General features: G+C 45.7%; 1 protein-coding gene across 1 annotated transcript in view; it reads right to left on the reverse strand.

The window, feature by feature from the left end:
* Positions 1–18,705, reverse strand: part of LOC126203884 (trypsin delta-like) — a 41,530-nt gene extending 22,825 nt beyond the window's left edge. The window contains exon 1 of the mRNA XM_049938266.1: positions 18,115–18,705. Coding sequence (XP_049794223.1) covers positions 18,115–18,513 — 399 coding nt within the window. The 5' untranslated portion in view covers positions 18,514–18,705. The remainder of the gene's footprint in view (positions 1–18,114) is intronic.
* Positions 18,706–18,962: the final 257 nt, after the last annotated feature.

Here is an 18,962-nt window from a genome sequence, read left to right on the forward strand (position 1 = left end):
TGGAGGGAACACATAGAAAATGTTGTGGGGAAAGCTAACCAAAGACTGCGTTATATTGGCAGGATTCTTAGAAAATGTAACAGATCTACTAAGCAGACTGCCTACACATTGCTTGTCCGTCCTCTTTTAGAATACTCGTCCGCGATGTGGGATCCTTACCAGATAGGACTGACGGAGTACATCGAAAAAGTTCACAGAAAGGCAGCACGTTTCGTATTATCGCGAAATGGGAGAGAATGGTTCAAATGGCTCTGAGCACTATGGGACTCAACTGCTGTGGTCATTAGTCCCCTAGAACTTAGAACTACTTAAACCTAACTAACCTAAGGACAGCACAAACATCCATGCCCGAGGCAGGATTCGAACCTGCGACCGTAGCAGTCGCATGGTTCCGGACTGCGCGCCTAGAACCGCGAGACCACCGCGGCCGGCGAAATGGGAGAGAGTGTCACAGAAATGATACAGGATTTGGGCTGGAAATCATTAAAAGAAAGGCGTTTTTCGTTGCGACGAAGTCTTCTCACGAAATTCCAATCACCAACTTTCTCCTCCGAATGCGAAAATATTTTGTTGACACCGACCCACATAGGGAGGAACGATCAGAACGATAAAATAAGGGAAATCAGAGCTCGTACGGAAAGATATAGGTGTTCATTCTTTCCGCGCGCAATACGAGATTGGAATAATAGAGAATTGTAAAGGTGGTTCGATGAACCCTCTGCCAGGCACTTAAATGTGATTTGCAGAGTATCTATGTAGATGTAGATATGAGGACGCAAATCAGGTTTACTTTAAATAAACGCTGTAATGCTTCCCTTTGATAGTGGACGTTGTGAGCCGATGTTAATCAAGAATGCCTTTAACAAGACAAAGATAACATTATCAGCACCTCGCTGAGCTTCAACGGAGTCGTATAATAGGGGTACAAGAAGCTGGATGTTGCTTCTGCGGCATTACAGAAACACGTGAACGGAATGTAGTAAAGGTGCATCATTGCTGGCAGTGCTAGTCCCGAGAATGCACGGTCGCAAGAACACCGGGCTGCGAACTACGACGTGGCACTACCGAGAGGGAACCCCACCCGGTTAGCAGTGCGCTCTAATGCACGGCTTTCCGGATTGGGAAAAAGCGCCTGGTCGCCGGCACGAACCCGCCCGGCGGACTTGTGCCGAGGTCCGGTGAGCCGGCTTATCTGTGGATGGTTTTTAGGCGGTTTTACATCTGCCTCGGCGAATGCGGGCTGGTTTCCCTTATTTCGCCTCAGCTACACTATGTCGGCGATTGCTGCGCAAACGAGTTATCCACGTACGCGTACATTACCATTACTCTTCCACGCAAACATAGGGGTTACACTCGTCTGGTGTGAGACGTTTCCTGGGGGGAGGGGGGGGGGGGTCCACCGGGGGCCGAACCGCACAATAACCCTGAAAGAGTGGTTCGGTGTGGGGTGGCGGAGGGGTGAAGTGGACTGCGGTACTCGTCGTGGGGTTGTGGACCACTGCGGCTGCGGCGGGGACGGGGCCTCTCCGTCGTTTCTAGGCCCCCGGTTAACATACAATACAATACCGAGAGGGAAGACCATCGTGTTCGGCCTGTGGCTCTACCGTATCGTACTGCATCTGCAGCAGCAATATGAACAGCAGTTGGCATCATAGTGGCACAACGCACTGTTACAAATTGGTTACTTCAAGAACGGCTCCGAGCCAGACGCCCTGCAACGAGCATTTCACTGACCACAACCCACCGCCATTGGTGACTTCGGTGGTGTCAAGCGAGAGCTCATTGGAGGGCACGATGGAGGTCTGTTGTGTTTTCTGATGAAAGCTGGTTTTCCTCGGTGCCAGAGATGGCCGTGTGTTGGTTAGAAGTCGGCCAGTAGAGGGCGTGCAAACAACCTGTCTGCGTGCTAGACACACCTGACCTACATCTATAATTATGGTCTGGGATGCAATTTCGTATGACTGCAGGAGCACTCTCGTGGTTATTCCACTCATTCTGACTGCAAACCTGTAGTCATTCTGGTGATTCGACCTGTTGTGTTGCCATTCATGAACAGCATTCCAAGGGGTGTTTTCCAACAGGATAATGTTCGTCCACATACCGCTGTTGTAATACAGCATGCACTACAGAGTTTCGACACATTTCCTCGATTTACTCGATCAACAGATCTGTCTCCAGTCGAGCATGTATGGGACATCGTCAGAGGACAACTCGAGCGTCATCCACAAACAGCAGCTGCGCAGATTGGGGTCGCGCGGTTTGAGGCGCCATGTCACGGATTGCGAGGCCTCTCCCGCCGGGGGTTCTAGTCCTCCCTCGGGCATGTGTGTGTGTGTGTTGTTCTTAGCATCAGTTAGTTTAAGTAGTGTGTTAGCCTATGGGCCCATGACGTCAGCAGTTCGGTCCATTAGGAATTCACACACATTTTCATTCGCACAAACTGCATTAAACGTCCCTGTCCTGACCGACCAAGTGGAACAAGCATGTAACTCCATCCCACAAACTCACATCTGGTACCTGCACAGCAAAATGCATGCACATTTGTATGCTTACACTCAACTTTCTGGTGGTTACACCGGTTATTAATGTACGAGCATTTCGCTTTTGCAATGGCTTATCTCACGCTTAGTATTATGCCAGTATTAATCACTGAAATATGTTACCTAGACACATGTATTACCGAAATTTGATTATTCTACATTTATTTTATTTTGGTGTTAGAATTTTTTTTCCGTCAGTGTAGTTGCAATATTTTTTCTGTCATTTTCATGTAGTAAACATCCAGATTTAAAGTAACAAAAAAAGGCCTTACTAATTTCAGACTTGATTTGAATCTCAGAACTAAACGCCTGTCCTACACTGATTATAGTTATGTGATCCTTTAAAATAAATATAACTCCCGCATTCCTAATTTGCTTTCCTCAATGTGACGGTATTCGACTGGAAAGCAGGTGGCAACATTTTTGCTTAAATATTAAATGTGAGAATATTTTGATGTGTGACTATGATTTGTGATTTAGAAACATTGCACTGAGCTCATCTTAGATGTGTTGAAGGCAGTTTAAAGAGAGAAGAAAGTAAAGATAGGTAGCAGTGCGTATGTTAAACTGGTATTGAGGAGCTGGGCGTCTGATACGTAAAATGTGCACTATTGCAGGGTGGCTAATTCAGAATCTGACTACTACATAGAAGGAACAAAGATAAAGCAGAAATTTGTCACGGGTACTGAGGGAAATAACATGGCAGTAAAGAAAGGTAACACAGAACAAATGACAGATCTACAGTCGGTGATTATCAGAGCATACTGAAACAGGAGCTACAAACAGAGGATGTTGGAAACCAAGAGTACAATAGCACGAGAACAATAACAGAGGAAAATTAGGTAATAAAAAACGTATTTTTTATTACCTAAGAGTAGTGGTAATTTGTCTAAGAGGTCGTTCACAACTATGGGATATTTAAGAAATTTGGTTCTAGGTGTAGCAGATGCACTTGTTTGTTATTTATTACCCAGCAACCTGTTTCGTATACTGGACCATCTTCAGGTTGTAAAACATGATCAACTGAGTATAATGAAGAAGCTACCCATCACATTCAAAACGTGCCAAAAATCGTATGTACATGGTCGCATGTTCTCACAATAGTTGTATAGCATATTTACAACGTTATGAGAACGTTGCGCCAGTAAAAATCATGACTTAATTTTATTGTTTTCATGTCCACTGCTCGTGGTCTTCTGACTAACATCAAGTCCTCTTGATCACAGTGCCCCCGGTTTGATTCCTGGCTGGATCGATTTTCTTCGCGCGGGTCATGGATGTTTGCGTTGTCCTAACCACTCCATCTCATCGCCAACACAAAGGCCGAACAACCCCATATGGGATCTTCTAGCAAATAATGCCATACTGCAATTTCATTTTCATAATTTTCATTTTTTGTTAGTGTTATATGCCATGGTCGCATTGTAAATATGGCTTTTGTGTGATGCTCAGCTGATCATGTTTTATGTAGGCTGACGATGATCCAGTATAGACCGAAATCGGTTACTGAATAATTAACAAGAACAACTGCAGCTGATGTATACAGAATGAAATTCACAAATAAAACTGGTTATCTTGATATGTTGCTGTTAGGGATATTGTTGCACTATCATTCGAAATTATTTTCGAAGGGTGCCAATGTGGACTGGTTGTTACAGCCTAACATATCACGAAGGAGCGGTTGTTGGAGGTGTTCACTTACGGTACACGTCACAAAAGTTCTGTCTGTTCACCCAGCTACCTGTAATAGCTGTGTCTCTCTCGCAGAAGATCTCGCACAGCCGTTGGTCCGCTGATTACACCCGTTGTGACTGTACGACAATCGAAGATTCTCTAAATCTGCTGAACGCGTTCGTAATTTTTAGAGATGCCGGAGTATTTTGTTGCCGTGGTGCAATGTGAGCCACCACATTTCGTCATTATCGCACAGCAATGACTACACATGAATTAAAAACGCTTTGTTACACTATGTCCATGCCACAGCCATTGAGCTGAAGTGACACCAGAAAGTTGATGTCCAGGTGTTCTCCTTTCAGCCAATTAGACGCCAGGAAAGCCTATCAGAGACGAGAAAACTTATCTCTCTGTTCTTTCACGTGTCACCTTCGCATTTTCTCTGTAGTTTCACGAGTCAGCCACGTACCGAGCGTGTGATTACGCCGTATCACAAGGCAATATGCGTTGTTCAGTCGTGTTTAACCGATATAGATAGACGGAAACTAACCCGAGAAACTGTACTAACAAAATTTCGAGAACCGATTTTCAATGATGATTTTAGGAATATACAACCCCGTACATACATGGATAGTAAAGACAAGATTAGGTGAATTACAGCGTTCATAGAGGCATTTAAACAATAATATGTGACTGGAGCTTTCAGACCAGTTTCCCCTGACATGCGGTGTAAAACAAGGCTGTGTACTGGCTCCCACACTCTTCTCACTTTATTTCGCAGCCGTTACGAGAGATGCGACCAAAGCCTGCAGTGGCCAAATGGGTCTTGACTCGAGAACAGACAAAATTATCTACAACATCTCTCGCCTCAGAACAAAAAGCCGCCTAAATAAAATATCTATCTTATAAATTCTTTACGCAGATGACGTATGTATGATGGCTAATACTCCTGAATCTCTCCAAACATACATGAACCCGCTAAATGACTCCTGCAGAAGATTTTGTTTAGTCATAAGCATTACCAAGACGCAAGTCCTTCAAGAACCTACTTAAGGGTTCCAATACAGACGACTGCAGTATTAAGTTGGACAACAAACATTTGGAAAACGTGTCACACTTTAAATATCTAGGCAGCCAAATTAGAAGCGACAACATCCCGACAACAGAAATTGCAGTTCGTATAGCCAATGCAGCCTCAGTTTTCGGCAAACTGAATCACATGGAAATCACATGATCTCAGACTACAAACTAAAATTGCGGTCTACAAAGCAATAATATTACCAACTTTACGGCACTGAAACCTGGTGCTGTTATAAAGCTGACATTAGGAGGCTAGACACCTTTCATCTTCTCTGTCTGAGATCAATTTTCCGCATGAAATGGGAAGACCGTGTTCCAAACACGGAGATTTTGCGTCGCGTGAAACTGCCTGGCTTTGAAGCTCTCTTAATGAAACACCAACTGAGATGGAGTGGCCATATCATAAGCATGGACGACAGTAGACTTCCCAAAGCGGTGTTCTACTCAGAGCTCTCGTGTCGAAAGCGGCGGCAAGGTGGCCAACACCTGCGATATAAAGACACCATCAAACGCCACCTCACAGCCTGTGGCATTCCGAGCAAAAGTTGGGAGGAGCTTGCATTGCACCGACCAGAGTGGCGGTCAACTGTACACAAGAGTGTGGAACAATTCGAGCACATCCGCCTGGACGATGATCTCCGCATATCTAAGCCCAAGCCTAATTACATCTATGCGTATAACTCAACTGGGCAACTGTATTGCAGTTCGTGCGACCGGATCTTCAAAGCAAAGCTCGGTTTTGCAAGCCACATCCGATCCCGCCACAATACGGACTGCACGACTGATGGAGTCGCTGTCGCCGGACACGGCGAGGAGAACATCATGTGACTGGAACGGAGAAAAGCCCTAATAACTGGCATAGTGGAACGTACCCTCTGCCATGCACTTCACAATGGTTCCCAAAGTATAGATGTAAATCTTCTGCAAGGGTCAATTAGCCATTAATGTTGCACTTTGATTATACTGGTGGTATTCGACACGCTTGAGATGGTCAGCTCTGGAAAAAATGAGGAAATGGAACGTGATTGTGAGAACGAAAGTCAAGATGGGACGTAGGAAGACAGTTGATGGCGGCTTGTCGGTTGGAGACAGGATTTGTCATGAGTCATTACGAAGGTTGAGGTGGGAGGGAGAAAGAGAGACTGTGGTTTAACGCCCAGTCGACAGTGAGTTCATTGGAGATGGAACACAAACTCGGATAGAGGAACTATACAGCACGCAATCGTCCGTATATTTTTCAAAGGAAAGATCACAGCATTCGCCTAAAATAGTTCAGGGAACGACAAGAAATCTATATTTAGATTGCCGGATAACATCGTTCTTGTGCAACGCAGCTAGCTCTTTATTCGCACGAAGTAATGGCCGCTATCGACAGGGGATCTCAGGTTGATTCCGTATTTCTAGATTTCCGGAAAGCTTTTGACACCGTTCTTCACAAGCGACTTCTAATCAAGCTGCGGGCCTATGGGGTATCGTCTCAGTTGTGCGACTGGATTCGTGATTTCCTGTCAGGAAGGTCGCAGTTCGTAGTAATAGACGGCAAATCATCGAGTAAAATTGAAGTGATATCAGGTGTTCCCCAGGGAAGCGTCCTGGGACCTCTGCTGTTCCTGATCTATATAAATGACCTGGGTGACAATCTGAGCAGTTCTCTTAGGTTGTTCGCAGGTGATGCTGTAATTTACCGTCTAGTAAGGTCGTCCGAAGACCAGTATCAGTTACAAAGCGACTTAGAAAAGATTGCTATATGGTGTGGCAGGTGGCAGTTGACGATAAATAACGAAAAGTGTGAGGTGATCCACATCCGTTGGAATTCGATTACTCGATAAATAGTACAATTCTCAAGGCTGTCAATTCAACTAAGTACCTGGGGGTTAAAATTACGAACAACTTGAGTTGGAAAGACCACATAGATAATATTGTGGGGAAGGCGAGCCAAAGGTTGCGTTTCATTGGCAGGACACTTAGAAGATGCAACAAGTCCACTAAAGAGACAGCTTACACTACACTCGTTCGTCCTCTGTTAGAATATTGCTGCGCGGTGTGGGATCCTTACCAGGTGGGATTGACGGAGGACATCGAAAGGGTGCAAAAAAGGGCAGCTCGTTTTGTATTATCACGTAATAGGGGAGAGAGTGTGGCAGATATGATACGCGAGTTGGGATGGAAGTCATTAAAGCAAAGACGTTTTTCGTCGCGGCGAGATCTATTTACGAAATTTCAGTCACCAACTTTCTCTTCCGAATGCGAAAATATTTTGTTGAGCCCAACCTACATAGGTAGGAATGATCATCAAAATAAAATAAAAGAAATCAGAGTTCGAACAGAAAGGTTTAGGTGTTCGTTTTTCCCGCGCGCTGTTCAGGCGTGGAATGGTAGAGAGATAGTATGATTGTGGTTCGATGAACCCTCTGCCAAGCACTTAAATGTGAATTGCAGAGTAATCATGTAGATGTAGATGTAGATGTAGATTTGAAATGCCATCCTTCCAAATACGAGTTCAGTGTATTATCGCCTAGCCACTTCGCTCGGCGATTGCTCTAGACAAAATACAGGGTGTTTCAAAAATGACCGGTATATTTGAAACGGCAATAAAAACTAAACGAGCAGCGATAGAAATACACCGTTTGTTGCAATATGCTTGGGACAACAGTACATTTTCAGGCAGACAAACTTTCGAAATTACAGTAGTTACGATTTTCAACAACAGATGGCGCTGCGGTCTGGGAAACTCTATAGTACGATATTTTCCACATATCCACCATGCGTAGCAATAATGTGGCGCAGTCTCTGAATGAAATTACCCGAAACCTTTGACAACGTGTCTGGCGGAATGGCTTCACATGCAGATGAGATGTACTGCTTCAGCTGTTCAATTGTTTCTGGATTCTGGCGGTAAACCTGGTCTTTCAAGTGTCCCCACAGAAAGAAGTCATAGGGGTTCATGTCTGGCGAATAGGGAGGCCAATCCACGCCGCCTCCTGTATGTTTCGGATAGCCCAAAGCAATCACACGATCATCGAAATATTCATTCAGGAAATTAAAGACGTCGGCCGTGCGATGTGGCCGGGCACCATCTTGCATAAACCACGAGGTGTTCGCAGTGTCGTCTAAGGCAGTTTGTACCGCCACAAATTCACGAAGAATGTCCAGATAGCGTGATGCAGTAATCGTTTCGGATCTGAAAAATGGGCCAATGATTCCTTTGGAAGACATGGCGGCCCAGACCAGTACTTTTTGAGGATGCAGGGACGATGGGATTGCAACATGGGGCTTTTTGGTTCCCCATATGCGCCAGTTCTGTTTATTGACGAAGCGGTCCAGGTAAAAATAAGCTTCGTCAGTAAACCAAATGCTGCCCACATGCATATCGCCGTCATCAATCCTGTGCACTATATCGTTAGCGAATGTCTCTCGTGCAGCAATGGTAGCGGCGCTGTGGGGTTGCCGCGTTTGAATTTTGTATGGATAGAGGTGTAAAATCTGGCGCATGAGACGATACGTGGACGTTGGCGTCATTTGGACCGCAGCTGCAACACGGCGAACGGAAACCCGAGGCCGCTGTTGGATTACCTGCTGCACTAGCTGCGCGTTGCCCTCTGTGGTTGCCGTATGCGGTCGCCCTACCTTTCCAGCACATTCATCCGTCACGTTCCCAGTCCGTTGAAATTTTTCAAACAGATCCTTTATTGTATCGCTTTTCGGTCCTTTGGTTACATTAAACCTCCGTTGAAAACTTCGTCTTGTTGCAACAACACTGTGTTCTAGTAGGTGGAATTCCAACACCAGAAAAATCCTCTGTTCTAAGGAATAAACCATGTTGTCTACAGCACACTTGCACTTTGTGAACAGCACGCGCTTACAGCAGAAAGACGACGTACAGAATGGCGCACCCACAGACTGCGTTGTCTTCTATATCTTTCACATCACTTGCAGCGCCATCTGTTGTTGAAAATTGTAACTACTGTAATTTCGAAAGTTTGTCCGCCTGAAAATGTACTGTTGTCCCAAGCATATTGCAACAAACGGTGTATTTCTATCGCTGCTCGTTTAGTTTTTATTGCCGTTTCAAATATACAACACTTATTTTTCTGAGAACGGGTTAGTTTTATTCAGGATTCCAATACTCCATATTATTTCTCACTCTTTTGGCTACAAAACCCTATTATTGAACATAATCTCCGTTCAATGCGACGGCCTTATGCCACATTACTGGGAGGGCCTGTAGGCGCACATGGTACCACTCCACTGATCGACGTGTAAGCAACGTCTTGCTGCGTCAATAACTTCCCCTTCATCTACGTACTGCTCCCCGCAAAGTGCTGGGCCAAACAGATGGAAGTCGAAAGGTGCGAGATACGGGCTATAGTGTTGATGAGGAAGAACAGTCCAATGAAGTTCTGTAAGTTCATCTCGGGTGGGCACACTTGTGTAAGGCCTTACGTTATCATCAAAAGGAAAGAATGGCAGCTAACTGTAAATATAGATAAATGTAAATTAATGCAGATGAATAGGAAAAAGAATCCAGTAATGTTTGAATACTCCATTAGTAGTGTAGCGCTTGACACAGTCGCGTCGATTAAATATTTGGGCGTAACATTGCAGAGCGATATGAAGTGGGACAATCATGTAATGGAGGTTGTGGGGAAGGCGGATAGGCGTCTTCGGTTCATTGGTAGAATTTTGGGAAGATGTGGTTCATCTGTAAAGGAGACCGCTTATAAAACACTAATACGACCTATTCTTGAGTACTGCTCGAGCGTTTGGGATCCCTATCAGGTCGGATTGAGGGAGGACATAGAAGCAATTCAGAGGCGGGCTGCTAGATTTGTTACTGGTAGGTTTGATCATCACGCGAGTGTTACGGAAATGCTTCAGGAACTCGGGTGGGAGTCTAGAGGAAAGGAGGCGTTCTTTTTGTGAATCGCTACTGAGGAAATTTAGAGAACCAGCATTTGAGGCTGACTGCAGTACACTTTTACTGCCGCCAACTTACATTTCGCAGAAAGACCACAAAGATAAGATAAGAGAGATTGGGGCTCGTACAGAGACATATAGGCAGTCATTTTTCCCTCGTTCTGTTTGGGAGTGGAACAGGGAGAGAAGATGCTAGTTGTGGTACGAGGTACCCTCCGCCACGCACCGTATGGTGGATTGCGGAGTATGTATGTAGATGTAGATGTAGAGAAGTGAGCCTGCAGTTTTGTGGCCATGAACACGCTGAAGTCGATTATTCAGTTTCTTGAGGGTAGCACAATACATTTCTGAGTTGATCGTCGCACCAAGAGGGATGACATTAAACAGAATGACTTCTTCAGAGTCCCAGAGGACCGTCATCGTGGCTTTACCGACTGGCTTTCAACTTTTTATTGGGAGGAGAGGTGTCGTGCCGCTACTCCATTGATTGCCGTTTTGTTTCCGGTTCGAAGTAGTGAACATGTATTTCATCGCCTTAGACGATCTTTGACAAAAATTGTCGCGATCGGTCTCGTAACGCGCAGGCAGTTCCTCACAGATGGTCCTTCGTTGCTCTTCATGGTCTTCTGTTGGGCGGCGAGGAACTCAGCACGAACACACTTTTGAGTATCCCAACTGGTGGGCGAATGTGCCAGAACTACCAACTAGGCGTTTGGTTGTGATCCATCGATCATCTCCAATGAGAGTGTCCGCACGTTCCAACATTGCAGGAGTCACAGTTGCTTGCGGCCGGCTGGCATGCGGGAGACCGGACGGATCATCGCAACCTTGTTAACACTCCCAATGGCCTGCCTGAAGTCCACGTAGAGGTTATGAAGCTCAGTTTTACTCTCTCATTTCTGTTCATGTATTTGCCTCAGGACAAATATGATCTGTTGTTGACCAATAATTCGTGAATCCACACAAATGTTCTCCGAATACTTCTGCATATGGAGCTGGCTTGTAGGTAATACTAGACACAGTACATTCAGTTTTTCGAATTCTCTCTTGATACCATATAAACTTCGTAGTTCAGTGGATTCGCTCCCTTCTCCCCATTTTATAGTCAGTACCTTCAATATTTACTTTAAGCTGGATTCTTCTGTCCTTGGATGTACATTATTGGACGGTAGCTGCTCATTTATGGTGAGATCGTCTTCTGAATCTCCAATAAATTACTCTTTCCATCTATTCAGGATGTCTTATTAATCTGTCAGCAATGTCCCTTACACGCTATTATTTTAAGTCTAGGTTTCCTCAAAGTCCTTGGTCCATCAATATTTCGGGTGGCATTATCAGAATAGCAGTATTAAGAGAGTTCCATTCTCTGTGTACATGCAAAATCTGTATAGGTTAAGAGCAGACGTGTAGCTGCTGTAAGGACATTCCAAAACGAGAATTAAACACAATAAGGGTAACAAAAAAATGGCTCTGAGCACTATGGGACTCAACTGCTGTGGTCATCAGTCCCCTAGAACTTAGAACTACTTAAACCTAACTAACCTAAGGACATCACACACAGCCATGCCCGAGGCAGGATTCGAACCTGCGACCGTAGCAGTCGCACGGTTCCGGACTGCGCGCCTAGAACCGCGAGACCACCGCGGCCGGCTAAGGGTAACAAAAAGCGATAGTTAACATGGCGCCCAAGGGCCCCAGTAATATTTTTGACTTCCCTCCCCCTTCCCACCACCCCCATCCCTCTCAGTACTTATTCTTTTACTTCTTCTTGCTGATATCTACTGATGGCACCGGTTCTCTATCCTCAGTCGCCATCTTTTTCTGTCTTGACTTTCCTCAAGATTCGCTTTCTCCACATCATTTTGCCAGTTGCGTTTCAATATGTTTGCTACATAGGCTGTTATGAAATTCCCGTTACCCACTTCTAGGACTTGTAGAGGGGAGCGAATACAGAATATCTTGCCGGCCAAAGTGGCCGTGCGGTTAAAGGCGCTGCAGCCTGGAACCGCAAGACCGCTACGGTCGCAGATTCGAATCCTGCCTCGGGCATGGATGTTTGTGATGTCCTTAGGTTAGTTAGGTTTAACTAGTTCTAAGTTCTAGGGGACTAATGACCTCAGCAGTTGAGTCCCATAGTGCTCAGAGCCATTTGAACCATTTGAACAGAATATCTTGAATAGGAACCCATGTCTGGAAACAAACCGATTTCGTACTATGACGGTTTCAGTTCAGATGGGTAAAGCGTCTGACATACCTCCTTCCACTCAAGCTAACTGATCCTACATGCTTGAGCTTCGTACAAGACGTACTGGACCCGTTACTGAAAGCTGTGCACGAACTGACCTCTCGATTATGTCTTATAAATGTTCTATGGGATTCATGTCGGGCGATCTGGCTGGCCACATCATTAGACCGAATTGTCCAGGATGTTCTCCAAACAAGTCGCGAACAATTGTGGACCGGTGACGTGTTTGGGAACATGAAGTTCATGAATGACAGCATATCGTCTTCATGTAGCCGAACATAAAAATTTCCAGTCAATGGACGGTTCAGATGGACCAGAAGACCCAGTCTATTCCATGTTCACACAGTGCACACCATTATGGAGCCACCACCAGCTTGTAAAGCGCCTTGTTGACAACCTGGGTCCATGACTTCGTGGGATCTGCGCCAGCCTACCATCAATTGAAATCGGGACTCCTATCACCAGGCCACAATTTTCCCGTCGTCTAGAGTCCAACCGATACGGTCACGAGCCCAGGAGAGTCGCTGCAAGCAAAGGCACTAGCATCAGTGGTCTGCTGTCGCAGCCATTAACACCAGATTCCAGCATACCGTCCTGACGGATACGTTCGTCGTATGTCCCAATTGATTTCTGCGGTTACTCCACGCGGCGTTGCTTGTCACTTAGGACTGACAACTAGACGCAAACGCCGCTGCTCTCGGTCCTTAAGTGAAGGCTAACGGCCATTTCGTTGTTCGCCGTGGGAGGCAATGCCTGAAATATTGTATTCTCGTCACGCTCTTGACATTGTGGATCTCGGAATATTGAATACCCTGGCGATTTTCAAAGTGGAATATCCCAAGCAGTCTAGCTTCAACTACCATTGTGCTTTCAAAGTCTGTTAGTACCCGTCGTACGCTCATGATCCCGTCGGGAACCTTTTCGCACGAATCATCTGAGTACAAACGTCAGCTTCGCCAATGCAGTTACTTCAGTAAAATATCTGGGAGTATGCGTGCGGAACGATTTGAAGTGGAATGATCATATAAAATTAATTGTTGGTAAGGCGGGTACCAGGTTGAGATTCATTGGGAGAGTCCTTAGAAAATGTAGTCCATCAACAAAGGAGGTGGCTTACAAAACACTCGTTCGACCTATGCTTGAGTATTGCTCACCAGTATGGGATCCGTGCCAGATCGGGTTGACAGAGGAGATAGAGAAGATCCAAAGAAGAGCGGCGCGTTTCGTCACAGGGTTATTTGGTAACCATGATAGTGTTACGGAGATGTTTAGCAAACTCAAGTGGCAGACTCTGCAAGAGAGGCGCACTGCATCGCGGTGTAGCTTGCTGTCCAGGTTTAGAGAGGGTGTGTTACTGGATGAGGTATCGAATATATTGCTTCCCCCTACTTATAACTCCCGAGGAGATCACGAATGTAAAATTAGAGAGATTCGAGCGCGCACGGAGGCTTTCCGGCAGTCGTTCTTCCCGCGAACGATACGCGACTGGAACAGAAAAGGGAGGTAATAGCAGTTGCACGTAAGGTGCCCTCCGCCACACACCGTTGGGTGGCTTGCGGAGTATAAATGTAGATGTTGATGTAGATGTAGATGTAGAATGCACTGTCCTTTTATACAGTGTATAAGCGATGGGGTTCGGTTGTTTGGGTGGGGGGGGGGGAGGGGGGGAAGAGACCAAACAGCGAGATTATCGGTCTCATCGTATTACGGAAGGACGGGGAAGGAAGTCGGCCGTGCCCTTTCAAAGGAACCATCCTGACATTTGCATGGAGAGATTTAGGGAAATCACAGAAAACCTAAATCACAATGGCCGGACGTAGAATTGAACCGTCGTCCTCCCGAATACGAGTCCAGTGTGCTAACCACTGCGCCACCTCGCTTGGTATATATGCGATGCTACAGCCATTTGCATATGTGTATATTGCTATCCCATGACTTTTGTCACCTCAGCCTAATGATGATGATGATGATGATGATTATGATTATGATGATGTTTGGCTTGTCGTGCGCTCAACTGCGCGCGTGCACAGTCCCAATTTTTACACAGTCCATTTTCTTTTCACAATCCAATCTAGTCACTCTCACAAATGATGATGTTCATGAAATGATGAGGACAACACAAACACACAGTGCCCGGGCAGAGAAAATCCCCAACCCAGCCGGGAACCTGGGACCCCGTGATCCTGAGGCAGCAATACTAGCCCCTAAACCAAGAGCTGCGGACATCAGCGTAACGAACAGCGTTGTGTAATGGGTGTACACTACTGGCCATTAAAACTGCTACACCACGAAGATGACGTGCTACAGACGCGAAATTTAACAGAAACGAAGAAGATGCTGTGATATGCAAATGATTAGCTTTTCAGAGCATTCACACAAGGTTGGCGCCGGTGGCGACACCTACAACCTGCTGAAATGAGGAAAGTTTCCAACCGATTTCTCATACACAAACAGCAGTTGACCGGCGTTGCCTGGTGAAACGTTGTTGTGATGCCTCGTGTAAGGAGGAGAAATGCGTACCATCACGTTCCGACTTTGATAAAGGTCGGATTGTAGCCTATCGCGATTGCGGTTTATCGTATCGCGACATTGCTGCTCGCGTCCGTCGACATCCAATGACTGTTAGCAGAATATGGAATCGGTAGGTTCAGGAGGGTAATAAGTAAGGCCGTGCTGGATCCCAACGGCCTCGTATCACTAGCAGTCGAGATGAGAAGCGTTTTATCCGCATGGCTGTAATGGATCGTGCAGCCACGTCTCGATCCCTGAGTCAACAGATGGGGACGTTTGCAAGACAACAACCATCTGCACGAACAGTTCGACCTCGTTTGCAGCAGCATGGACTATCAGCTCGGAGACCATGGCTGCGGTTACCCTTTGCGCTGTATCACAGACAGGTGTACTCAACGACGAACCTGGGTGAACGAACGGCAAAACTTCATTTTTTCGGATGAATCCAGGTTCTGTTTACAGCATCATGATGATCGCATCACAGAAGTTGGGAAGGAAAACATAGATACAAAGAAGGTAGCTGCGAAGAAACCATGAGTAACAGAAGAAATACTTCAGTTGATTGATGAAAGGAGGAAGTACAAACATGTTCCGGGAAAATCAGGAATACAGAAGTACAAGTCGCTGAGGAATGAAATAAATAGGAAGTGCAGGGCAGCTAAGAAGAAATGGCTGCAGGAAAAATGTGAAGACATCGAAAAAGATATGATTGTCGGAAGGACAGACTCAGCATACAGGAAAGTCAAAACAACCTTTGGTGACATTAAAGGCAACGGTGGTAACATTAAGAGTGCAACGGGAATTCCACTGTTAAATGCAGAGGAGAGAGCAGATAGGTGGAAAGAATACATTGAAAGCCTCTATGAGGGTGAAGATTTGTCTGATGTGATAGAAGAAGAAACAGGAGTCGATTTAGGAGAGAGAGGGGATCCAGTATTAGAATCGGAATTTAAAAGAGCTTTGGAGGACTTACGGTCAAATAAGGCAGAAGGGATAGATAACATTCCATCAGAATTTCTAAAATCATTGGGGGAAGTGGCAACAAAACGACTATTCACGTTGGTGTGTAGAATATATGAGTCTGGCGACATACCATCTGACTTTCGGAAAAGCATCATCCACACAGTTCCGAAGACGGCAAGAGCTGACAAGTGCGAGAATTATCGCACAATCAGCTTAACAGCTCATGCATCGAAGTTGCTTACAAGAATAATATACAGAAGAATGGAAAAGAAAATTGAGAATTCTCTATGTGACGATCAGTTTGGTTTTAGGAAAAGTAATGGGACGAGAGAGGCAATTCTGACGTTACGGTTAATAATGGAAGCAAGGCTAAAGAAAAATCAAGACACTTTCATAGGATTTGTCGACCTGGAAAAAGCGTTCGACAATATAAAATAGTGCAAGCTGTTCGAGATTCTGAAAAAAGTAGGGGTAAGCTATAGGGAGAGACGGGTCATACACAATATGTACAACAACCAAGAGGAAATAATAAGAGTGGACGATCAATAACGAAGTGCTCGTATTAATAAGGGTGTAAGACAAGGCTGCAGCCTTTCGCCCCTACTCTTCAATCTGTACATCGAGGAAGCAATGATGGGAATAAAAGAAAGGTTCAGGAGTGGAATTAAAATACAAGGTGAAAGGATATCAATGATACGATTCGCTGATGACATTGCTATCCTGAGTGAAAGTGAAGAAGAATTAAATGATCTGCTGAACGGAATGAACAGTCTAATGAGTACACAGCATGGTTTGAGAGTAAATCGGAGAAAGACGAAGGTAATGAGAAGTAGTAGAAATGAGAACAGCGAGAAACTTAACATCAGGATTGATGGTCACGAAGTCAATGAAGTTAAGGAATTCTGCTACCTAGGCAGTAAAATAACCAATGATGGACGGAGCAAGGAGGACATCAAAAGCAGAGTCGCTATGGCAAAAAAGGCGTTTCTGGCCAAGAGAAATCTACTAATATCAAATACCGGCCTTAATTTGAGGAAGAAATTTCTGAGGATGTACGTCTGGAGAACAGGCATTGTATGGTAGTGAAACATGGACTGTGGGAAAACCGGAATAGAAGAGAATCGAAGCATTTGAGATGTGGTGCTATAGACGAATGTTGAAAATTGGGTGGACTGATAAGGTAAGGAATGAGGAGGTTCTACACAGAATCGTAGAGGAAAGGAATATGTGGAAAACGCTGATAAGGAGAAGGGACAGGATGATAGGACATCTGCTAAGACATGAGGGAATGACTTCCATGGTACTAGAGGGAGCTGTAGAGGGCAAAAACTGTAGAGGAAGACAGAGATTGGAATATGTCAAGCAAATAATTGAGGACGTAGGTTGCAAGTGCTACTCTGAGATGAAGAGGTTAGCACAGGAAAGGAATTCGTGGCGGGCCGCATCAAACCAGTCAGTAGACTGATGACCAAAAAAAAAAGAGGATCGCATCCGTGTTTGGCGACGTCGCGGTGAACGCACATTGGAAGCGTGTATTCGTCATCGCCATACTGGCGCATCACCTGGCGCGTGATGGTATGGGGTGTCATTGGTTGGTGTCTCGGTCACGTGTTGTTCCCATTAACGGCACTTTGAACAGTGGACGTTAGATTTGAGATTTGTTACGACCCGTGGCTCTACCCTTCATTCGATCCCTGCGTAACCCTAAATTTCAGCAGAATAGTGCACGACCACATGTTGCAAGTCCTGTACGGGCCTTTCTGGATACAGAAAATGTTCGACTGCTGCCCTGGCTGGCACATTCTCCAGATCTCTCATCAACTGAAAACGTCTGGTCAATGGTGGCCGAACAACTGGCTCGTCACAATACGCCAGTCACTACTCTTGATGAACTGTGGTACCGTCTTGAAGCTGCATGGGCAGCTGTACCTGTACACGCCATCCAAGCTCTGTTTGACTCAATGCCCAGGCGTATCAAGGCCGTTATTACAGCCAGAGGTGGTTGTTTTGGGTACTGATTTTCTCAGGATCTATGCACCCAAATTGCGTAAAAATGTAATGACATGTCAGTTCTAGTATAATATATTTGTCCCATGAATACCCGTTGATCACCTGCATTTCTTCTTGGTGTAGCAATTTTAATGGCCAGTAGTGTATTATGAAACAGCAGATGTAGTGGCCCACCTGTACAACGGCGATGTCGTATTCGGCAGAAATGATGCTGAACTCGTCGTGGATGATGGCCTGCGAGACGTTGAGGACGACCCCGCCGCTGCCCCGCGTGGACGTGCCCGCCCTCATGCTCATGTTGGCCACCTCGTGCCGGAAGACGCAGTGCGCGGCCGTCAGCGCCCAGCTGTCGCCGATGACGGAGGCGCCGCACCAGTGGTCGCCCGCCAGCTGCAGCGACACCATCCACGGGAAGTCGGCGATACTGGCGTCGGTGCCGTTGATGATGCGTCCGTGGCCGCTGGCGGACCACGGCGCCCCGCCTGTGGGCGCCGCAAGCGCGCACGCCTGCAGGCAGAGCAAGGCAACCACAGCGCGCAGCATGGCGACGACCGGTGAATCCAGCACGCTCATGTCATCGCGTGCTCTTATAACGCCGAAATGCAGAAAATGGAGCTGGCCTTCAACCTTGTTTCCTGTGCGGGAATATGTCAATCGAGCTCGAACAATGGCCGCTGGGAGTTATCAGAGCTGATAATGACTGCGCTCATACACAGAAGCTTACACATCACAAGATCGTATCTCCAAAAAACCGACCAACCTTAAAGTAGGTGGATGAAAACACAATGAAGTGTTCATTCTTATCTACTAGTCACTTAACCTTCTAATATCAAGGCCTACGTATCACTACGATAAGATAAATCAAAATATCATGAAGATAACTGATATTTTATTTACTGCAGCTCTCCTCTTTAATGTCAAGGTATTAAGGACTTCATTTATTTAGTAAATGACAACTTAATGAAGGCTTTAATCTTCCACTCCCCGTAACTTCTCTTTAATGTCAAGGTATCATCTATTTT

The sequence above is a fragment of the Schistocerca nitens genome, chromosome 9, assembly GCF_023898315.1.
Source record: "Schistocerca nitens isolate TAMUIC-IGC-003100 chromosome 9, iqSchNite1.1, whole genome shotgun sequence".
Lineage (NCBI taxonomy): Eukaryota > Metazoa > Arthropoda > Insecta > Orthoptera > Acrididae > Schistocerca > Schistocerca nitens.